This window comes from Tripterygium wilfordii, chromosome 7 (genome assembly GCF_013401445.1).
Source record: "Tripterygium wilfordii isolate XIE 37 chromosome 7, ASM1340144v1, whole genome shotgun sequence".
In the NCBI taxonomy this organism is placed as follows: Eukaryota; Viridiplantae; Streptophyta; class Magnoliopsida; order Celastrales; family Celastraceae; genus Tripterygium; species Tripterygium wilfordii.
The window spans coordinates 577,669-600,144 of NC_052238.1; the positions used below are offsets into that span (position 1 = coordinate 577,669).

General features: G+C 38.9%; 2 protein-coding genes across 12 annotated transcripts; one reads left to right on the top strand and one right to left on the bottom strand.

Annotated features, from left to right (window-relative positions):
• The first annotated feature begins 196 nt into the window (after positions 1-196).
• LOC120001731 lies at positions 197-4,021 on the top strand. 6 transcript variants are annotated; one of them, XM_038850172.1, is made up of 7 exons: positions 204-551; positions 2,007-2,082; positions 2,234-2,281; positions 2,381-2,404; positions 2,774-2,913; positions 3,042-3,117; positions 3,185-4,021. In XM_038850172.1, the coding sequence occupies exons 2-6, from the start codon at positions 2,056-2,058 to the stop codon at positions 3,070-3,072; spliced, it is 270 nt and encodes an 89-aa protein (XP_038706100.1). In that variant the 5' UTR covers positions 204-551; positions 2,007-2,055; the 3' UTR covers positions 3,073-3,117; positions 3,185-4,021. The 6 variants fall into 6 exon arrangements, with proteins under 6 accessions (XP_038706098.1, XP_038706097.1, XP_038706096.1 ...); XM_038850170.1 differs by lacking the exons at positions 3,042-3,117; positions 3,185-4,021 and adding an exon at positions 1,004-1,079 and having other exon boundaries at positions 197-551; positions 2,774-3,038; XM_038850171.1 differs by having other exon boundaries at positions 325-551; positions 3,042-4,021.
• A 3,943-nt stretch (positions 4,022-7,964) lies between these two features.
• On the bottom strand, positions 7,965-21,620 carry LOC120001729 (phosphomethylpyrimidine synthase, chloroplastic). 6 transcript variants are annotated; one of them, XM_038850164.1, is made up of 14 exons: positions 20,582-21,614; positions 19,898-19,963; positions 19,673-19,807; positions 19,492-19,557; positions 18,825-19,010; positions 18,632-18,718; positions 18,434-18,547; positions 18,201-18,325; positions 17,987-18,095; positions 12,853-13,112; positions 12,565-12,692; positions 11,492-12,318; positions 10,357-11,039; positions 9,599-9,818 (listed from the first exon to the last, which is right to left on the bottom strand). In XM_038850164.1, the coding sequence occupies exons 1-13, from the start codon at positions 21,470-21,472 to the stop codon at positions 10,359-10,361; spliced, it is 3,675 nt and encodes a 1,224-aa protein (XP_038706092.1). In that variant the 5' UTR covers positions 21,473-21,614; the 3' UTR covers positions 9,599-9,818; positions 10,357-10,358. The 6 variants fall into 6 exon arrangements, 4 of the variants coding, with proteins under 4 accessions (XP_038706092.1, XP_038706091.1, XP_038706090.1 ...); XM_038850161.1 differs by lacking the exons at positions 9,599-9,818; positions 10,357-11,039; positions 11,492-12,318; positions 12,565-12,692; positions 12,853-13,112 and adding exons at positions 15,015-15,539; positions 16,314-16,437; positions 16,511-16,831; positions 17,437-17,562 and having other exon boundaries at positions 20,582-21,620; XR_005469032.1 differs by lacking the exons at positions 17,987-18,095; positions 18,201-18,325; positions 18,434-18,547; ... (4 more) ...; positions 19,898-19,963; positions 20,582-21,614 and adding exons at positions 7,965-8,208; positions 9,279-9,565; positions 13,244-13,521 and having other exon boundaries at positions 9,723-9,818; positions 12,853-13,124.
• Positions 21,621-22,476: the final 856 nt, after the last annotated feature.

Consider the following 22,476-nt stretch of genomic DNA (forward strand, 5'->3'; position numbering starts at 1 on the left):
CCCATTATGTGTATGTAGCACTATATTTATCAAAAAAGTAACATTTCAAGTACTTGAAATACACTCCATTATACTCATTGTGAACATCTAGCACTTAACTTATCAAGAAAGTATCATCTCAAGTACTTCAAATTCTTCCCATTGTGGATGCTCTAACACACCGTAACAGTGGCAAGCGGCCTTCAAAGGTTTGGGCCATTATCTGACCCGTCAAAGTATCCAAATGGTCCTTCAAATTTATCAGTCAGCTAATGGGCTTGCCAAGACAAATAGGCCGATATAGTCCAATGGAATTATGTGGGCTCTGACCTATTTGATGTAATGATGTTCTGTTTCTTTCATGAATTTCTCGACTGCAAAAAAAAAAAAAAAAAAAAAAACCCGGTAGATCCACCGCCTTATCGATCCCCCAGTTAAATCCCTACATCCGGCAGAAACGGAAACTGAGAGACTTGTGAGAATAGAAACATATGGCGAGATCGTTCCCGGTTGCACTACTATGGACTCTAGTCTTGTCTGGAACCCTAACTCTCATTCAGGTACTGTTTACGGTAAGTGTCTATCGGTCATCTACACTGGATCGATTGGATCCAAGTTCTTGATTTATCCATGAACTTCGTGTAATTCGTTCCGACTAGAGTGTGTTTCAGTGGATCTGTGTTTGAAATGACAGTCGTAGCGTATATTCTCAATTAGAGGTCGATATTGTTTCTAGTTTGAATCTTCAGAGTGAATGGCCATGTATGAGTTTGCAAGGTGCAGTTAAAGGTTGATTCTGATTTTTGCTTGAATTAGAGAAAATTTTAATTCTGATCGAAACGGAAAATAGTTAGTGTTTTTTTTTTTCATCGCCAACGTGTGCTAGTTTGTGTATTTTTGAACCATAGAGATAATTTTGCATAAGTTCTTCGTGATTGAAATAGAAATAGTTAGGTATTTTGTTTCTTAGTGTTGCGTGCGTGTTTACATTTCGTTTTTGTTCTTTGGATGTGTTTTTCTGCAGTTTTTAAGGCTGATTCTGATTTTAGTTGGATTAGAGAGACACTTAAGTTGATTCAGATTGAAAAAGAGATAGTAAGGTATTGTTGTTGATCATTAGTGATTCTTGCGCTCTTTCACTCCAGGGATTAAATATATCTGTACGAGTTTCAGGCGGCTCTACTGAAGTTTTGTACTGGTTTTTTTTTTTTGGATTCTAGAGAAAACAAGTTAATTGTCTGAACTTTGCCTGGGCATTACTCATTAGAGTTCGATACTGATTTAAGTTTGAATAAGAGGGACATATGGTAATTGAGATTGAAACAGAGATTAGTTAGGTATTTTGTGAATTACAAGCAAGTTTTTGTTATCTTTTGATTTGTCGATGACTAATTTTTGTCTGAACTTTGCGAGGGCATTACTCATTAGAGTTCGATACTAATTTAAGTTTGAATTAGGAGGGGCATATGGTAGTTGAGATTGAAGCAGAGATTTGTTACGTATTTTGTGGATTACAAGCAAGTTTTTGAGGGGACAACAGAAGGTTGATGATATTTGTTCTTTTGTTGTTTGTAAGCGAAGTGTATGTGTGTGATTTTAAACATCTGATAGCCTGAGTTTGTATGAGTTTGACAGCGGGCATTGGAGGTTGATACTTTATATTTGAATATGGATTGGAGAGACACTTCAATAAATTCAGATTGAGATGTAGACTGCAAGGGGGCAACTGGAATTGGATATTGATTTAGTTGGAACAGCAAGAAACACATTATGTAATTTTACTTAAGTGCTTACTATGTTTTTTTCCCTTTTGGAAAATCGTGTGTTCTCTTCTATTTTAATCAATTTTGTGGAAATTCTGTGATGGGTGTTTAGACGATGTTACTGATTTTAGTCTGGATGAGGGATAAAGGTGATACTGAAAATTGAAATCTAAAATGGTTAGGTAGTTCCTGCTGATCAATATTTATACGAGTAACACATTTGGTTTGGTTTCTGATGTTGATTTGCAAAGAGTTACATCGCAGGCAAAGAAGAAGTAAGATTTGAAAGAGATCATGCATAAAGTTTACTTTGATGCTGAGATTGCTGGGAAACCTGCAGGTATGTCTTGCTTGAGATAAATGTCAAGATAGCTGGTAAGCAATACAAATATACAATCCCGACGGAAGAAAAAAGGACATCCGCCTATGTTTCTTCTATAGTTATTCCTTCATGCTTAATGCCTAAACAATCATCATTTGTTGGTTCTCAGGCCGAGTTGTCATGGGTCTTTTTGGAAAGGCTGTTCCTAAAACTGGAGGTACAGTAGCCATATCACATTCAAGATAATTAGTTATACATATTTAATAATGCAAGGTTTATTATGATGTTATTAATAGCTTGATCTTCCTGTTTGCAGAAAATTTCTGGGCATCATGCACAGGTAAACTTACCATTTCAATATCTTTAGTAAATTTTTTTTTTTTTGATTTCCTTCTTTCCATTTGCATGTTGATGCTCCACATCAATTAGCAACACTTTTTTCCCTTTTAGATGCAAGTAGAATTTATGGTATCACATCTTGTCTCGGTTCAGCATTTTTGTCTATACTTGCATAACTGATTGAAAGAATTAGAGAACCATCAGAAAGTAAGGATTTCCTTTGCCTTCAAGAATGGGATGAAATAGAAAACATTGGTTTAGAGTGGAGTTGCAGTTTGATCCTATGAAAGTATCTTTGTAAATTTTGTATTCTTTTGCACGTGAAAAAAAAGTAAATTTTGTCGTCTTATATTATCCCTTATCATTTCAGGAGAGAAATATACTGGGAAGAGTGGAAGGCCTTTTCATTTCAAGGGGAGTGCATTCCATAGAATTATTCCAGCTTTATGATCCAACGAGGTTATTTCACTATTGTCGGGGGATTACTTTAGTAGTTTCCGTCCAAATTAGGTGGCTTGATGGCTTATGTTCAATACTTTTGCTTCAATGCTTAGCTCGTTTACTTTTAAGAGAAGGAATGATTCAAGAGTGTCAAACTACATAATGAATAAATAACAACTTTCTTCTTTGTTTAACAGGGCTTCTGTCAATGGCAAATGCTGGTCGTGATACCAATGGTTCACAATTCTTCATCACAACTGTGATAACTAGTTGGTAAGTGAAGAAGTATTTTGTACCTCATTTATATTATTAGCTCCCTATTATATCTTGGATTTTCCAAGATGATATATTGAGGGCATGCTGGGAGAGGCTAGGTGGCATCTTATCCACCCTGCTGAACCTGTTTAGGAGCCTTTTGCCTCACGGATAAATCTATCAATGAGAGGCACATATTCAGACTCGGGTTGAGGGGAGTATATAAAACTACCCGTGCATATTGAAGGGTATGCACTATAAATTCATTGACACATATTAAAGCAGGTGGAGTATTTTTGCCCAGAAATTCAATAATTTGGTGAGCATAGCATGCACTGGACAGGAAGTAGTATACCGTTTATGCAATCCATTCTTGTAGCTACTGCGCCAAACAATGGATGGTAGAAGTATAACCGCTATCTTTCAGCCTATAATCCTTGTAATCTAATCTATCTGTTGCATAGGCTAGCTATCCTATGCTGCTCGGGGTGTCCAACAGGGCCTTAGGGCATATTTTGCAGCCCAGATGGTATCTGTCTTTATGCAGCCTAGGAAACCCTTTTGCCATGTCCTTGAGCAATGAATATTTGCCCATAACCATTTGATATCCTAACATAGGGTGGGGTGTCTTAAAGATGGATAGGATACAGTCGTTAGTCCAGGGTGAATAGAGTATCCCACTTAACCAAATAAATGTCTATTCAATTTCTTCACAAGTATATATGCATTACATACATAGTTGTGCATGTCGAGTCTTCTTTCCCTAAAATATTTTTTTTTTCTCTTACGTTGGAATTTGTCTTCATTTATTGTCAAGGTTTTCGTTTATTAGTACTAATCTTCAACACATGAAAGCTTTCTCGAGGGTCTTTTTTTGTTACGACCTTTGGCAATTTGTCCCAGCTTGATAATTATTTCGTTTATTAGTTATTTGAACAAATTCTTTTTATAATACTGGGCTTCTGGACCTAGCGGCCGAATCTTCTTTTTGGGTTTGGCCTTTGATAAATATGTGAACAAAATTTTCAATATTACTGGATTTCTAGACGGGCTCGCCCAAATTTCTGTTTGAGCTGGGCCTTAGAGTAGGTTGGCAATACAAATGCAGAAAAGCCGGCGAAAGTTTTTTTGGGTTGGCCCTTGGAAAGGGAGAGAAAGCCCCACCTGGGAAAAATTAATGGGCTTCAGGACAAGCTGGCTCAAGTTGCTTTTGGGCTGGGCCTTAGAGTAAGTCATCAAGCCCAACGCAGGGAAAAATTGATAGGCTACTGGACAGGCAGGTCCAAGTTAATTTTGGTCTTTAACGGGTCGGCCCAAGTTTCTTATAGGGTTGGGCCATATAGTTAATTAGCAAGCCCAACCGAGAACAAAATGAATGGGCTTGGGAAAAGCCGGCCCAGGTTATTTTTGGGCTTCTGGTAAGGTCGGCCCCTGTTTTGGGCTTCCAAAAGGGCCGAAACAACTTTTTGGGCTGGGCCTTACTGTAAGTCATCGAGCCCAACTCAGGAAAATTTTAATGGGCTTATTGGAAGTCCGGCCAAATTTTCTTGTGTTCTGTATGTTTTGGCCCAAGATTCTTTTTGAGCTGGGCCTTAAGCCAGCTATCGAGGTCAGTAAAATTTTAATGGGCTTCTTTGCAAGCAGGCCCAATTTTTTTGGACCGGGCGTCAAAGTAAGTAACACAATTCAGGAAAATTTTATTGGGCTACCTGTTGTCTGGCCCAATTTTTTGGGCTTCTGAACCGGGTGGCCATTTTTTTGATATGCCTTCAGTACGCAAGCCCAGTCTAGGAATACCGTAATTGGCCTTTGGATTTCCGGCCCAAGTTTCTTTTTGCCCTGGGCCTTGTGTAAGCATGCCCAATACAGGAAATTTTATCTGGCTTCTAGAATTCGACCCAAGTTTCTTTTGGGCTCGGCCTTAGACTAAGTCAGTAAGCCAACCCGGCTTGATAAATTTTTTGAACCGAGTTTTTTATATTGCTGGTCCTCTTGTTGGGCTAGCACAGCGCAATTTTCTTTTTGGGCTGGGCCTCACAAAATGTTAGCAAGCCCAACCTAGCTTGATAATTTTTTGAACAAAGTTTTACATATAACTGGGCTTCTGGACGGGCAAGCCCAAGTTTTCTATCAATCAAAACTTCATGCTTACTAAACATCTAATCGATGACGCTAATATTTTCTCACAGTTGTAACCGCTCCATTTAAATAACTAGTCCGTTTTTATCAATATTTTGTCTATCAAGTATCCATCTGCATCACTCTTTATATTCAAAGTCAAGTGATTGCACAAATCTAATTTCATGCATCATACCAATCAGGAGAGTGGTTCCTGTGGAATGTTCAAAAAGACAAACCTGGATTTTTAATCAGCACACCATGCAAATGCCAGCCAAACAAGCGATTTTCCACCGTCTATCAAACCCTCGTGCTTATCAAACTTCATAACCCTACGGAGCCCAACTTGAAAGAGGTTTCCAACAATGGTTTTTCAGACACCCTACCATCTAATTGAATTTCAGTAACCACGTGTATCAAATCTATCTGCCACTAAGCTGGCTGCAAATAATACACCAAGCTCTATGAACCTGAGCCGGAATGATCAAATGCACAGATGATTTCATAAGGGATAAAAAATACCTTGCAATGCATCTCGTATCTTTTGACTCGACAGTTAACTAATGAGTGTAGAATTCGCAAAAGAGCCAAATTTCTAACCAAAATCTATAGCTTTTCGTTGAAAACACAGAGCAATTTCAACACACAGCAATTCGAACCAAAAAAAAAAAAAAAACTACCACTTTTAGGTGGTTAATGCACCTTACAGGCAATGTAATAATGCACCACACATTCATGTCTGCTCAGAGGATTTAAATATAAGCTGCTACCTTTTTGTGTTCGCGTGTCTGCTCAGAAGATATACAAAACAATTAACCTGCTAATAAAGGATTTGAAAAAGATGGCTTCATCTAAACGGAAAAAAAAAAGCGATGGAATTTTGGGTATGGGTATGTCAGCATGTAATGGAGGATGGTCAGGAATAGCAAATAATGAACTAGCAGATATAGTAAGATAGCAGTTGCAGTAAGTCCAGGTTTGATATTCAACAAGGAGGAAAGGAAACTAAAATAACACACATATACATACACTATTTAATATGGCCCAAAAGAACCTACGATGGAATTCCAACAGAAGAAAAACTTCCACCTTAATAAGAAGACATGAAGTATACAGAAACTGAGACGCGGATGCAGTGATGCACATCAAAACATAAATTATCAATACAACTTCCTCTCACCTTACCTTTTATATAGGTCTAGAAATCTGAATTCTGACTGTAACCACCATAAAGATACCTCATGGCTTAACAATTCAGGGATACAGCATCACTCAAAATAGATTTCATTGACAACTAGCACCATGATGACCCCCTAATTGCTATCACACTTGCAAATTTAAAATGGTTCAAACTCACAGGTGCCTCCATGCTAAAATATGTTTGCACTCATATGGAAGCAAAAAAAAACTCAAAAAAAAAAAAAAAAAAAAAAAGGACCAGCTAAAATGCAGATTTCTTAAATCATACATAATTTTCACTTGCCAAGACCAAATGATGAGAAACACAATCTTGCAGTTTATACAGGTAATCCTAGAGAATGCAGCCTATTTATATAATACAAATGAGATGATACATGTTTCCCATCAATCCTATTTCTTCGAGGAAGGGCAAGTCAAATGTTGCTTTTAATTCATAAGTTCATAATCATTCCTCCCTGATATGCTGCCATCTATTCTCAAACATTTCATATCATTTAATAAAAATATGTAGACATTCTAAAACTATTACAAAAGAATATAACTAATCCGCAATTATTTTGCATACTTGAGATGTACAAAATGACAAGACTTATGAATCACAGAATTTATTTCTAATTCAGCACTTGACCAAGGTCTAAGGAACAGATTGAACAACTAGCCACTGAGAAATGCACCTTCATATGGTAGCCTCATTCAGTGTCAAAACAAAGGTCTACCTAAAGGACAACAGAGTATGGTGGTGGCTTCTGTTGATTAGAAATTTCTCAAAGACCAAAAAGGATTGCATCAACCATAATCATCTAACCAAGATTTACAGAACAACAGTGCAAGGAAAGAGAGATGAACTGAACATAAATACCTTACCACTTCAGTGGGGCAGATAATAGCATAAGCAAGTCTCGCAGCCATCAATCATACTTATAAACACAAAGAAAACAACGAAACAACCATCAGCACATCCGAATCACAATAATCACCACCAAAACAACAACGATTTTGAACTTCAAACAAACATTTAGTTCACATACGACAGACACATAACACATAAAGACTTGGTAGACCAAACACCACAGATAATCCACTAAGACCGCAACAGACTTACTCCAACGCAATTGAAATGAACCTTATTAGATTAATAAAGGTGGATCGAAATTTACTCAAATCCATCGATGGATCAGTCGACTCAGATCTCGGTGCTCGTCTTTTCCATCCTGCTCGTTCTTTCCTTCCTTGACATCACGCCGTTGCTGAACAATGTTAGTGAAATTGACCGTCAAATCAGAGTAAATAGAAATCACCTTCGAGATATTCCCGTTGATCTCGCGTATCAGGTCGACGTTCTTGGCGAGATTGTCAGCGATCTTGGACTGGTGGCTCTCGTTCACTTGCTGAATCAGATCCCGATTGTGATCTAGCGCGGACTGCACCAGCCGGAAGCAGCTACTCAGCGTGTCCCATGCCTGCACGTCTCTCTCCTCGGCCTCGTCTTCTCCGTTTAACTTTTTCTTCCTCTCGCTTGCGGAGGTCGTCGCTCGTCGTGGTTTTGGACCGATTCAGTGGTTTTGAGATTGTGGCGGTGTCGTCCATGGTACTCCACCGGTTCAGTGGAATTTATAACTTCGGTAAGAGAGAGTGGAATGAAGAGGACAAAATTTGATGACGTGGAGAACTCTGTTTTGTAGGTCGAAATGTCTAGAGAATAGAGATGGGTGTTTTGCGAGGCTAGAGAAACTACTACCGTTTCGATTTTCAAATTTGGCACCTTTTCCAACCGCGATATTTCTGGATCCCCTACCTCAGAAAGTAATTCATTAGAGAGTCGAGTGAAATGATATGGACAGGTAAAAGTAAAACCAGAGAACAGCACTGAATTAAGGAGGAGAAGGCATTTCAAATGAACAATTTCTAATAAAGACCAATGAAATTGGTAAACTTGCAGACTTCAATTGAAAAATGTATAGTCTGAGGATATATCTTGTCGTCTACAGGCGATTAAAGTTTAGATACATTACATTATTACAACAGGAGAGGCTTAAGCTACTAGCTCCCTGGACAAAGCTAACTAAAAACAAAGATGGACTACAAAAACATATGAACAAGTGAACTATTATCCAACAATGTGTACACAGTGACTTCCTTATTATCTTTTTTTTTTTTATACTCGAAAATGATACCATTCAAACTTATCTGTTATAGCCATTTTGAATTCATAAGTCCATACATTTGTTACGAGTTCTTTCGGGCTTCTCTGTGTGTAGGCAATAGCTTTCATTATGCATTTGGTGTAGACCTTCTTGGGCTGTCTATTTGTGTGGGTGTTTCCATCTGTGAATAATTATAATTTCTTACGATCTCCCGGAATAGTGACTTATGTACCTGGACCGATTGATGTGTTTGAGAATTCAGTGTTTATCCATTAAGCTTTCATCTATCTTATGCTTAATAATGCAACTAGCAATGCAGGTTCGGAGGATACAAAAGAGTGATGGTGCCGTATATTGTACCCGCCACTCCCATGATTGAACCAGGATAATCTCAATTCCCATAAAAGGTATCCGGTTGTGGAAACCAAAGAATATGTTATGCTGCAGGCTGGTTTTAGCATATATTTTCTGTTATATCAGTTTTGTGTGTTTCCATAGTCTTTATAAGAAGTCAAGGAGTTGGATCAAGTCTTCGCCCAATCCTTCTACTTTACGGCCCATTACTCAAATAGGTCATGCGATAATGGGTTCAAATTTTCCCAAAACCAGCTTGCCCACAAAAAGCCACAGGCACAGAGATAAATTTTAACAATTTGCACTTTCCTATATGGACATGATTTGCAAAGGGCTGGGTCATGTAAGCATTGGCATTTCTACCTGAACTTTAAATCCCAGTTGAATCGCGGAAGAACCGGGAATAGCCACTTTCGGTTGCATAGCAGCCAGTGAAGCAAAAGCACAGCCATGCCAGAGAATCCACTCGTGGATCAATCAGCCCTGACCATGGATAGAAACTGCCTCCCTGTGCAAGCACGGAAAAAAAAGAAGGAAAAAAGCACACTCCCTACGCAGGCATTAACCTGTTCAGGTTCAAAGGGACTTTCTCAGCCTGACCTGCTTGCATCCTAGTCAAACAGGATGTGATAAAGCAGATACAGACACCCCTGGTGCATTTCTTGCGTCAAAAGACGAACAAATTTGTGAAAATGCAGGTGATAGAAAATGCGTCCAGACTCCAGAGCATTTTATTACAGAGACATAAAAAACAAGCAGAACAAAGATCAACCGTCCTGAAAATTCGCTATGCAATGCTTGACTTACCTACATCCTGAAAGAAAAAGACTTGAAGTCGCCTCTCTAGCGGTCATGGAAAGGGGCTCTAGGGACTAACAGACGACTTCCCCTAAATCACCGATCCTGCAAGAACGTTACAATAAGATCCACATGAAAAAAAGATATTCCATGACGATGTAAAGGAGTCAGTAATTGTGCAAAGACAGCAAAATGCAATACCGATGTGAAAATTCAAGAGAGAGACACTAAAGGAAAACAATTAGAGACATATTGGTTCCCGTATCAGAGAAGCAAATAAAAAAATTGATATTCCTAGTAACAGAAGCTTCTATGGACATTTGATATGCATGATAAAGTAGGTGCAAACAAAAATGTAATAACATTCACCAAAAGTCACGAAGGATAAAAAACTCAGATCACCCTCAATAGAGGTTTTTTGTATCCACATTCTTTGTCAACAGATGCGGAAGGGGAGTATGCATCTGTTTTAATTAGCCGTTACTGGTTGATTCTATATAATTAAACCGTTGACAGATTGTAGTGATTGGTTTATGTTTGTGCGAATTAGATTTAGACCCCAATTTTTAACTTCTTTACCTGCAATTATATTACTTGCCTATATAGCATTTCCACAGAAAGATAAAATTTACCGAATACCAACCTTCACCTCTCGGCTGACTTGACATAACTTGCAGGCAGGTAGATTTCACCACCAATCTCACCATGCTGTTCCCCACTGACAATTTTCTTAGCAGCCAAGAACTCAGCACTCATAGCCTTCATTCCCTGCTTGACGGCTTCTTCAGCACTCCCATAGCCATGCTCCTCAGCATACTTCCTCACGTCCTCTGTAATCTTCATGGAGCAGAATTTAGGTCCACACATGGAGCAGAAGTGTGCGACCTTGGCACCCTCTGATGGCAGGGTCTCATCATGGAAGGCCATGGCAGTCATAGGATCCAATGACAAAGCAAACTGGTCCATCCATCGGAACTCAAATCTTGCCTTGCTTAGTGCATCGTCCCAGTCTTGAGCATGTGGGTGACCTTTGGCTAAATCAGCTGCATGGGCAGCTATCTTGTATGCTATCACCCCAGCCTTTACATCATCCCGATTTGGTAATCCAAGGTGTTCTTTTGGTGTTACATAACAGAGCAGAGCAGTTCCAAGAGCCCCAATATTTGCAGCACCAATGGCAGAGGTGATGTGATCATATCCAGGAGCAATATCAGTTGTCAAAGGACCGAGGGTGTAGAAAGGGGCTTCATTGCACCACTCTAGCTGCTTTTGCATGTTTTCAGGAATCTTGTGCATAGGAATGTGTCCAGGTCCTTCATTCATCACCTAAAAATTATACAACAGTTTTTAGATCACAATAGTCGAAACAAAGCATTACTTCAAGGAGATTCATAGTATCATTCAGTAACAGCAGAGTGGCAATACTAATTAAGAATATCAGGCAGCCTAATAATATGATATCTCAAATGCATTAGACAGCTTCATCCATCCGGATCAGGGGTCCAGATTGGCATTTGTTCAATACATTGATACATTGAACCAACTAACACATCATACTACTAAAACGGCAAAACAAAAGTTTTCACATAACCCAACACCACATTAAGAAAAATTTTATACAAATAAAGTAAAAAAAATAAATTCTGAACCAGGTTGAAAAGAGTGATATTATGCAATGATCGTCATAATTTGGCCCGAAAAACACCAAGTCGAACTCAGTAATATTTTTGGTCATTGTTCTGTAATTTCTGAAAAGATTTTATATATTTTACTAGTACCTGCACATCCTTATCCCAAGCTCTACGAGTCAGCTCTCCTTGGGTCAACAGCTCTGCAAACTGAGCAGTGTCATTTGCGTCAAATATGGATCCAGGTCGCAACCCATCTCCTATAGACAGAGCCACATCATATTGATTACAAATATCCAGTATGTCATCCCAGTGCTCATAGGCAAAGTTCTCTTTGTGATAAGCTAAGCACCACTTTGCATGGATGGATCCTCCACGGGAAACAATCCCTGTCATTCGCTTTGCAGTTAAAGGAATGTATCGCAACAAAACCCCAGCATGAATCGTGAAGTAATCTACACCTTGCTCTGCTTGCTCAATTAGGGTGTCTCTGAAAATTTCCCAAGTTAGATTTTCAGCAATTCCATTCGCTTTTTCAAGAGCCTGATAGATGGGCACAGTCCCCACAGGTACAGCAGAGTTGCGCAGGATCCACTCACGAGTCTCGTGAATATGGCGTCCTGTAGAGAGATCCATAACAGTGTCGGCACCCCACATAGTTGCCCATTGCACCTTGTAAACTTCTTCCTCGATTGAGCTTGCAACAGCTGAATTTCCAATATTTGCATTAACTTTAACCAAAAACTTTCTTCCGACTATCATTGGCTCCAGCTCTAAATGCCTCTTGTTTGAAGGGATGATTGCACGCCCACGGGCAACCTCTGACCTAACAAACTCTGGGTCAAGCTTCTCACGAGCAGCACAGTACAACATTTCTTCAGTTATAATTCCTTTCTTAGCATAATACATCTGAGTGTACCTTGGCCCACCTAACTTTTCCCTTCTGTCAACCCAGTCTTGGCGTAGTTTAGGAAGTCCTGTTTAAGACATTCGTAAATCTGATTAAGTACATTATATGAGCAGGACAAGGACCTAGTCTAGAGGTAACCGAGTCCATAAACTCCACCAGAGGTCCTCCTGTCCATTTGGGGCCTTACCCACAAACAAGGTACATGATATAACTTAATCTACACTCAATAAAACCACGTAAAGATATTTTTATCTCATGAAAGGAACCATAGACTGAAAGAACAAGATACATGTAAACATGTTGAGTTGTGTACCAATACGTGGGTTGATGTTCTGAGGACCACTTGTGTCATATGTGTCAAAGTCTGGTTCACCCCCGGACAAGTGAACTCTCCTAAAAGGAACCTTGAGCAAGTGACCTGTTTGCTCATGAATAACTTCCCTGTAAAGTAAATTAGCTTTAAATCATTGCCAATATATAGACCCTAACTGTAGACAGGAAGATATCACATGAATCCTCTTAAAACAGGGGGGAAACACAACAAAATGTACACTGCAAAATAAAAACCATCAATATGCAGAAAATAGAAGGAAAGTTGCACCTGTACAGCTTTGTGCTTTTGGGAAAACATTCTTCAAATGATGGAATAGCCAAAAATTCGGGAGAATCAGGATCAACTGTATGCTTTCTTTTTTCAGTTTTCACTGGGTTGGTTGTAGAGGGATCGAATGTTAATGTGGCTTTAGGAGTTAAGCTCCTGGGAGCAGGGCATATTTCCTTCCTACTTGGAAGTCGCGTTGGAGCAGTCTGCTTGACATTGTTGCACACAATAGTCGTGAAGGCGGCCTGAATTGTTGTCATCTCTTGGTTGACCTATCACATGTTTACGTACCAAAATGTTAAAATATGATTATTTAGCAACAATATCAATGATCCCTTGGGTCTTTGATATTTTTTTCTGTTCCCAAACAAGAATCTTATGAACAAAAAACCATATCACGCCATCTTGGCAGAGGTAAGTAGGTCACAACATCCGCACTAGCTTATCTGAATGAAGTTATGACTGATGATCCATTAAAATCCAAATCATTCAGAGCAAACAAGAAACAACTGCAACAAAAGTAGAATCAGAATTGGATAGATTATCATTTCTCAAACTGATCTGAACCTGATTCCGAAGGGTGATTAAAAAGTTCAACCAATACAGATTGGATCCAAGGATAATCATATATCTGGGCCCGTGATCAGTATCAACTCGGTAAAATTGCGACTCTGACATTTATAAATACCATAACACGCGCGCGCACACACACATAATCAATTGAACGATGAAGATACTGGAAAACAAAAGTAATAGAAAATAACTCAATTGAACGATGAAGATACTGGAAAATGAAGGTTGAGAATTACTCAATTTGCCTAAAGCTATAGCTTCCATTAAACGAAGATACCCAGAACAAAAATTAAATACAAAAAACTGTTTCATTACGCAGGCATAAATTTCCCGGTAACCAAACACAGATGCAGTAGAAGAAAATGAAGGTGGAAAAATAAATACAATTACAGACGACGAAGCGCCTTAGATCTACATCGTGAAAATGAAAAAAGCTTCAAAATGAGTGAATTGTTCGAAGAGACGAAGAAGAACGAACCTTCGTAATTACCGAAGCGTTAGTCTTATCTCTACGCAGTCTCTTGCTCTCTGAAAGGCCTTACAGTCACAGGCTCACAGCCAGCAAGGGAGTGATCTTTATAGGATGATAAAAGGCCAAAAAAAGGCCACCAAAAAAGGCAAGCTGTACGTGGCACATCAGATATTTTGTTGAGAGCCTATGGAAAGATTTGAACCATTCAACGGTTCATGAAAATTGTACATACAATACAATTCTTAATCGGACGGTCTACATATATGCGTTTTATTTCCGTAGCGGGAAAAGCGAACTGGAAATGATTTTCTTCTCTAGCCGTATTTTGATCAGTAATTTATAATTGTGCATGACCCGATTATTTACAAATTTAAATTGCGGAGGATTTAAATTTTTTTATTCATTGTAGACCGTGATAAAAAACGTGTCCTAGTGTGAGAGATGCTGTGCCAACCAAACCAAAAAACCCAGCAGGTCTTGGACCTCTTCATGCTTATTTTGATCCCAGGGCAAGTGTTTTCTTTTTTTTGTTGTTATTATATCTATTCAGCTTATCAGGGTCCATAAGTCTATTGACAATCGCTAAGGTTCACTGAAAAGAAGAACATTGTAATAATTAAAGCAGAGGTAGTAAAACTACCAAGCCAGCCAGATGGTCCCTAATAAGACATGTCTTGCTGTCCTACCAATCTTTGTTTCGTCGGTATTGCTAGATCCTAAAGCCACAATCGCCTTCAGAGCGTGACACTGATATTACAAGCCTGCTTCCAAAATTATCAAATGTATATTCATCAGCGCCATTCATTTCTCTGTTTACTGTTCACACATAAAAATAACAAAAGAAAACAAACAGACAGAACACATATCACGTATGTATCCATAGCCATATAACCTCACTTCACAAAGCAAACAGCTCTTACCTCACCAGGTTTCTTGGTATTTAGTCTCACCGGCTTGCCTCAAAATGGAGTACAATGCTGGCATACAGAGCCCAACTCAGCATTGATCCAAAACAAACGGAAAGATAGAGAGAATAAGTGAAAATACCATCTATAATCGGATTCAAGAATTCCTAGCACATATGTATCTTGAAAGTTGAAACTTCACAATTACGATATTCACAGCTTCCCATGAGCAACCAAACCAGCACATATGAGAGATTTTATCTCAAGGAAGATTTATGTATACAACTGAATAAATATTGCTTATCAAAAAAAAAAAAAGACTGAATAAATATTAGTGTATTAAGTTGTAAGGTACTTAAAAAGGCTCTGAGAGAAATAAATCTCCAGCTTACCCAAGTCTGTCTGGTTCTGGAATGGTAAACTGTGGGATTGAACAAAGAAGAGGCTGCCAGTGTTAAAAATGGCGCCCCAAGATTTACTTTGCTCAAATATACAAGTTGCAAGGTAGTCAAAGCCATAGGTGAGGATGCCTTCATTGGCATGATAATACATCGTCTTGTGCCATATGACTGTTTCACCAAATCATGGAAAAACAGAGTGTAAGGGTTGTAATCCAGATCCGGCCTCTAGTGGCAGAAGAGATTCTTGCTTGCCACTCATGAAGATTGCAAGTTCTGTTGGTGCAACCACCAACTTCAACCACTCTTGCAGCTCTTCTCCTTCTACTTTCTCTTTTTCTGGACAAGAAAAGACTATCAGTCGACCGCAGACAGCAAATTCTAAGTCAAAATGAAATCCTCATCCCAGAACATCTAATGTTAATATGGGCCTTTTAACATTTGTTTCATCCTTGATGACTTCTAGAAGCCTGCTGGTTCATATTAGATACAAGCATGCAATATTTGATAACAGGGGAGAGAACAATAAAAAGTTGTACCTACACTAGCATGCATGAGTAACCACCCACAGACAATGGTTGGAATTTGGAAAAAGAAATCATGAAGCAATGAACTATTCTGACAACTAAGTGGCGAATGAATTTACAGGGCAAAGACTCAAAGCTATTTTTCCAGCCACACTCCAGCATAGCCCACTCCTTTACCACCTAAACAAAACCTAGACGGTTGTTAAATTTGACGATCCTATTAGACTGACCCACAGATTAACTAAGTCCCAGGAAAACCCAAAAATAAGAATATCAGTTAGTCTGATGTTCAAAAGCCCGCTTCTGTTCATGGGATCACAACAGAATCCATACGGAGGAGCACAGAACCTTGAAACTGGAAACAATCTGCCTTTCTAGCAATGACCAATACAAAGGTAATTCTCAAAGGAAAATGTAGAACAGAAATCAATGCCACGTCTAAACCATACTGAAAAGCCACGATTATCCATTTCATTTTGTGTTTGATATGGGGAATGAACTGTAAATGGTAGAATGAGTATATATTGAGCACAGACAGAACATAATGTTAAAGAATGTTGATGTAGTAAACAGCAGCAGCAATTACCTTCCAGATGGGCACCAAGCCCCTCCAACACAGTAGGATTAGCATGCACAACAGAAAGTGCAACATCCAATGCAGATTGCAGCAGTGCTGTCACCTCTCCCTGAACAAGATCAACAAGATGTCCCTGTTGAAAACAAATGAAGTCAGTCATCACTGAAAAAGAGAAATGAACAATTGGGGAAAAAGCATAGCAAAACCTGATCCCTCCCCCATGGAACAGCTCCTGACTCATCCATTCCACCATTAGAAAGTGCTGCTATAGAAACTGGACCTATGGTCTGGTTAAGACCATACTCAGCCACGGCCTTGTATGCCATCTCTGTCGCTCGTCGTATATCATCGAGTGCACCTGTTGAAACACGACCTGAATATACAACCTCTTCCGCTGCACGACCTCCCAGAAGAGTAACCAAGCAGCCACGTAGTTCATCGATGAAAAGCAAGTATCTGTCCTCAGTTGTTGGAGGAGTATAGGTAAAGCCCAATGCACCTCCAGAACGTGGCAGTATGCTGAGTTTCTAAGAAACAGACAATTAATTATTACCATATCCTTAAATGCACATAATTGTAAATCGGACCAGTCCCCCTTGGCGCCATTATACATATAAAACCTCATATATATATATATATAAGCGTATGGAAGGTGGAAGTATATTCTTTCACTCATTTTCCCCTTTGAATAGAAAATACCACCAAGGGGGTGCCACCCAAAAGGGAAACGGAAGAAAACAAGAAGCAAGCTACAACATTAGAATGATGAATTAAGCTTGAGCCATTCTCCCTAGATAGAAACCAACCAATGGTTAGGATACACCATCTAAAGCACACAACTGATGTGAATTTCAAACCAACTCTCAATGGATTCTGATCCCCAACAATCCTTCACCCTCCAATTTCTTACAATTCCACTACAAATGTTTTAATAGCCCTTTCCCTCCTTTGTCCATAATTCACATCACATCCCTAACGTCAAATTGCAAGAAATTTGTGAGAGCAAGAATGTAGGGGGTCGCAATCCCTCTTCAACAACCATGATCTCAATGTTTTTGACACTGTTAGTAAAGCGAAAATAACATAAGTGAACCAAATCTGAGAGCATCTAGTACAAATATCCCAAAATTACCTCTACACGTGGCTGCCCAGAAAGAAGATTGGCAACAGCTGTACCCACTACAGCATGGCCAGCTTCATGCCTTGCGACCACAGCCTTTTCAATTCCCTGCAACTTAGCAGTCTTTTTCTCTATGCCCTACAAAAGAAATTTCGGGTTATCTATCATTCATCTACCTTCTAACATTTCAAAGTAAAATCTAAAGTAAGTATTTAGGATACCATTATCAAAAACAACGACATGATGGGGTCCTAGCAACAGGGCACCAATACAAAATTTGAAGAAGTGAGAGCATCAAAACTAAAATAAGCAAGCAACAGGGTATTCTTTAGTTGTTAGATCATTAATGTTTTCAAATGCTGTCTACCTACCATGGTTACTTAATATAATCTTTAAGTCATTCCTCTTAGCTATGGTTGAGGCTTAGTTAAGCTGACTATAAGCATGGGATGAACTATGAGAAGTTTATACAAAAAGAGCAGTGCTCAAAAACAACAATGCACAAGTAGAAACAAATTCTCACATACACACGAGAGAGAGAGACAGAGACAGAGAGACTTACAGCTAGTGATCGCTCTACTGCATGTATGAAATCAATTTTCTCCACAACTATTTTGCTTTGTCTGCCAGCTAATAAAGCAGCTTCATTCACAAGATTTGCAAGGTCTGCCCTGCACAAATTCAAAATCAAAATGTCACTCCCTGTATGCTAGAAAAAAGTAGGATTAGGAATGAAACACAGGGAAGCTAATGGATGGACGACATGAGATAAATACCCAGTAAATCCAGTGGTCATAGAGGCAATATCACCTAGATCAACATCCTTTGCAAGAGGAAGTTCTTTCTTAGAAGTATGCACCTTCAAAATCGCTTCTCTTCCAAATCTATCTGGTGTTTCCACCTAAAAACCACAAGAGACTTCAAATCATGAGAAAACTGCCAAACCTGAAACAACGACGCTCAAATCTCCAATCAACACAAAAGATGGTAAATATATTACAATACAAACCATAACCACACGATCGAACCTCCCAGGTCTGCGAAGTGCAGGGTCTAAGACATCAGATCGGTTTGTTGCTCCAAGGACAATCACTGCAGAGTTGCTGTCAAACCCATCCATCTCCTTCAATGTATATATAAGCCCAAATTCAGTAAAGTACCCAAGACAAAACATGAAGTAGAAAAACTACTACTCGGGAAAGCTTACAGTGAGCAACTGGTTTAGAGTTTGCTCTCTCTCATCATTGCTAACAATGCGAAATTTACCATCACGACTTTTTGCCACGGCATCTATCTGGAGAAGATCAAAAAGTGGAGGAAAAAAAATTAAGTGGCCAACCATCCTACCAGTCCAGAACAAGAATACAGTTACCAACAAGTGTCAATATCTGTTTTCTAACCTCGTCAATAAAAATTATTGATGGTGCCTCCTTCTTTGCCCGTGCAAAAAGATCTCTCACGCGGGAGGCCCCCATACCTACATACAATTCTACAAATTCGCTCGCAGAACAACTTATAAAGGGCACTTCAGCTTCCCCTGCTACAGCCTTTGCTAGAAGTGTCTTACCAGTCCCAGGAAGGCCCACCTATAAGATAACCAAAATCATGTTTTCATTCACATTTTGGAAGTTACGGTAAGGAATGAATCTGGCAGCCTCCACTATACATCATTTGTGGTCATCATAAATTCATAATATCTACCGATGTATGCTCCAAGGCACTTAATTGCATTAGAATATTCAGTTGAATCTCAGGAAACTTCCAATGCAAAGAAATAGCTACAAAAATATATCAACCGGACATTCAACTGCTTCATCTCAGACAATAAATAAAAAAAATATGAAAATACAACAAGAACAATGGCTGAAATTTATAGCCTGGGACAATTACCCTAGTAAATAAATAAAGATTAATTAATTTCATCCCTACAGTCAGCCAATTTTGCTAACATTTTCCAGTAGACCTTCATGAATCCTTAGCGGGATACATCAGCCCTCCTGTGCAACAATCTTTTACTTTTATTTTTACAGATCACTGTATTATAACATAGAACATAATAACACTCACCAGAAGCACTCCACGAGGAGGACGAGCACCAAGCCGTATATACCTGTCTGGATTCCTAAGAAATTCCTGGGCAGCAAATATCAGGATATAAGACCATTTCCTGAAGTAAGAAACATTCAGAAACTGCTATAAGCGATGATCCGTTACTCGTGATAGGAAAGCCAAAGAATGTATAACATACCACAATTTCTTCTAGCTCTTCCTTTGCCTCATCAACACCAGCAACATCAGCAAAGGTGATTGTTTCTCCCTGTTCAGAGACTTTTGCCCCAATAGAACCTCCAGACTTTCGGTTTCTAAGCTGACCAGCACTGTGCTGCAAACACAAGTATGTCATCTCAGAACCTTAGAGATTGTTAATGATTAACTTTGATATCCGCGCTTTCAGAAAAATGACGGCACACACCTGAGAAAAACTAACAGGGAATCGATGAAGAAGGCCTGCAAGTATAGCAACATAGAACAAAGCTATCTGCAAACGAGAGCCAAATCACAACTGTAATGTTTACAAAATGTATAATAATATCAGGAAACAATACACAATATTGATCAATTTGTTTTTCTTCTTTCAACTATTTTGCAAGTTGCATCTACTCTTTATGGTCTAAAATGTTTACCTTTCAGAAGGACAGGGAAACATGAAAATGTATTCGAATTCCAAATCTTTAGTAGTAAAATTGGGACTTTTCTTGTGATGGAGACTCAAATCGCATCTCCCAGTTTGAAGTGTTTACCTAAGGCCAACATATCAGAATCTAACCATTTTAATGGTCAAGTGACTATTTCTGCATGTTCAGTTTGCTGAGCCATACGTGAAAGGGAATATATATTGAGATCAGACGAGGGAGTAAAATATTGTTCCAAAGTAAATGGATAATTGGATACTAATAATTACCTTCTTGCAAAGTAAAATTAGTGAGATTCAACCTCTTCAAATTGAAGTTACAATTTTATCAAAGTCAGGGAACAGACTTAAACCCATGTTTAATCCTAGTCAAGAGCATAACATAGCCTTCTAATGAACTTTGTGAAGTCAAAGTCAATAACAGTTAAAAGATTGTTTATAATAATCAACACAAAGAGAACTCACCAAGGCCGAGTTCAAGAATCCACCAGAACGCTTATCTGGTGACCCAAACACCACCTCATTCTCAAGCATCTTCTCATATGGAGTCTTAATGTCAGCTGGCCTTGTTGTCGTATACACAATCCTTCTCGTTGTTGGCGCCACACTCCTTATTAACGACTCTGATTCCTGAAACCTATTAGCACCCACCTCACCCCCTTGGCTGCTTCCCTCCCTTTTCATCTTAAACATTATATGCACCCCATCAACCTCCACTTTATGCACCTGGTTGCCATTAATCTTGCTCAAGAACTCACTGTAGGGAACGCTCACAAAGGTCGTAGGCCGCCTTGGCTCCGAGCCAGGTAACGGAATCCCAGGCCGTAGTAACCGCATAACAAGCATAACAATTCCTAATTGTAAAAGCAGAACCCCAATCTCTTGCGCTTGAATTATCGGCTGCCATCTCCACTTACCTCCATTCGACAAAAACCATTGGCTCTTCCCTTGCTTCTCCCTCTTCTGATTCGATGCTGAGGAAGAACCCGAGCTCGTCGAGTTACCGCTAACTGCCTCGCCCTCACTCGGCTTGGCCTCACTTTTTCCACTCGGACTCGACGTCGAATCGCCGTCTTGGCAATTCGCTAAGATCCTGCTATACTCCCTCGGTCCGTGATTCTTCAAGAAACCACCCCATAGAGTGAACCTATCTAGGTTTTTCGAAGGAACTAATTGTGTGTTTAGGTTCGCTGAAGGAGCGGCGATGGAACTCGGGACAGAACGGTGAGTGCTATGGCGGAAAACCCTAGATCGATTGTGGTATAAGCACAATGCATGAGAGTAGTGAAGATTGCAATTCGAATACGGGTAGACGTTCCTGTGAGTTATGGGCCGCAGAGTCTCAACCGATGCCATCTCAAAACCCTCAAAAATCAGAAGATCAACAAATCGACGAATTCAACAGAGAAGATATGTATGCGTGTTATCTACGTATATCAGTACTTGCGTATGCAGGAGCCGGTGCGGCTGGAGAACAGGATTACTGAAACACGGTGAGGAGGAGATTTTAAGGAAGGAATCAACGTTAAAGATGAGCCGTTGGATTGGTTCTATAGGTCGGTTCTTAACCGTTGAGTTTCCATTTTGGGTTCGTTTAGCGTTATCCACTGAGTTTTACCGGCGGTGTCTTTAATTTTTAATGTAACTGTTAAGTTATAAAAGAAAATTAAGTTTAAATTTGTAGAATAAGTTGTGAGTTATTTGATAAAACTGTTAATGGATGTTAGTGATTAAGTTGGATAAAATATATATTTTTTGTATTGTTAAATATTTTTTAAACAAGTTTAATTTATTAAAAATTACAAATAAGCCATTTATAATTTTATTTTTTGAATTAATTAAGTTTGAAAACAATATTTATAATTTTTGAAGAACAATATCTATAATATTAATATACTAAAATGAATAAAATAATCTTCTCAAAAAAATGAATAAAATAATATGTTTTATAATATTTATATATAAATATAAAATGACGAATGTGTAAAAAACTTTAATTTAAATTCAGTAATATTTTTTACATTTTTAAAATCATTTTGATATGTGGGACCCACGTCCAAAAATATAAAAAAAATAAGAAACTGCGGCTTTTGGGTGTGAGACCCACCCCAAAAGCTATCCGCTTTACAACACACTCTCATTGGAAGCTTGTTTCTACTACGAGATACCTTGGTATCTGCACGAACTTCCTTTTAATATCCATAAATGGCTTGTTCTTGGTAAGAGGTGGACATTACTATATGCAAATTCAGGTGTATGGTACACATCAGTACTCCAGTGAATTTCTCCTTCGGAGTCGGAATAGATATGCTTTCGGACCCTTTCTTTAAAATTCAAAGTGTATGTTCCCGCGCGAATCT

Excerpts from the sequence above, each read along its gene's own strand:
- LOC120001731 (XM_038850170.1), top strand. The coding sequence starts at position 2,056 with ATGCTGAGATTGCTGGGAAACCTGCAG. Across the intron at positions 2,083-2,233 it reads GATTGCTGGGAAACCTGCAG|GCCGAGTTGTCATGGGTCTT; the intron begins GTATGTCTTGCT and ends GTTGGTTCTCAG. Across the intron at positions 2,282-2,380 it reads GGCTGTTCCTAAAACTGGAG|AAAATTTCTGGGCATCATGC; the intron begins GTACAGTAGCCA and ends TCCTGTTTGCAG.
- LOC120001729 (XM_038850164.1), bottom strand. The coding sequence starts at position 21,472 with ATGGCATCGGTTGAGACTCTGCGGCCCATAACTCACAGGAACGTCTAC. Across the intron at positions 18,719-18,824 it reads CAATAATTTTTATTGACGAG|ATAGATGCCGTGGCAAAAAG; the intron begins GTTAGAAAACAG and ends GATCTTCTCCAG. Across the intron at positions 12,693-12,852 it reads AAAAGCACAAAGCTGTACAG|GGAAGTTATTCATGAGCAAA; the intron begins GTGCAACTTTCC and ends TTTACTTTACAG.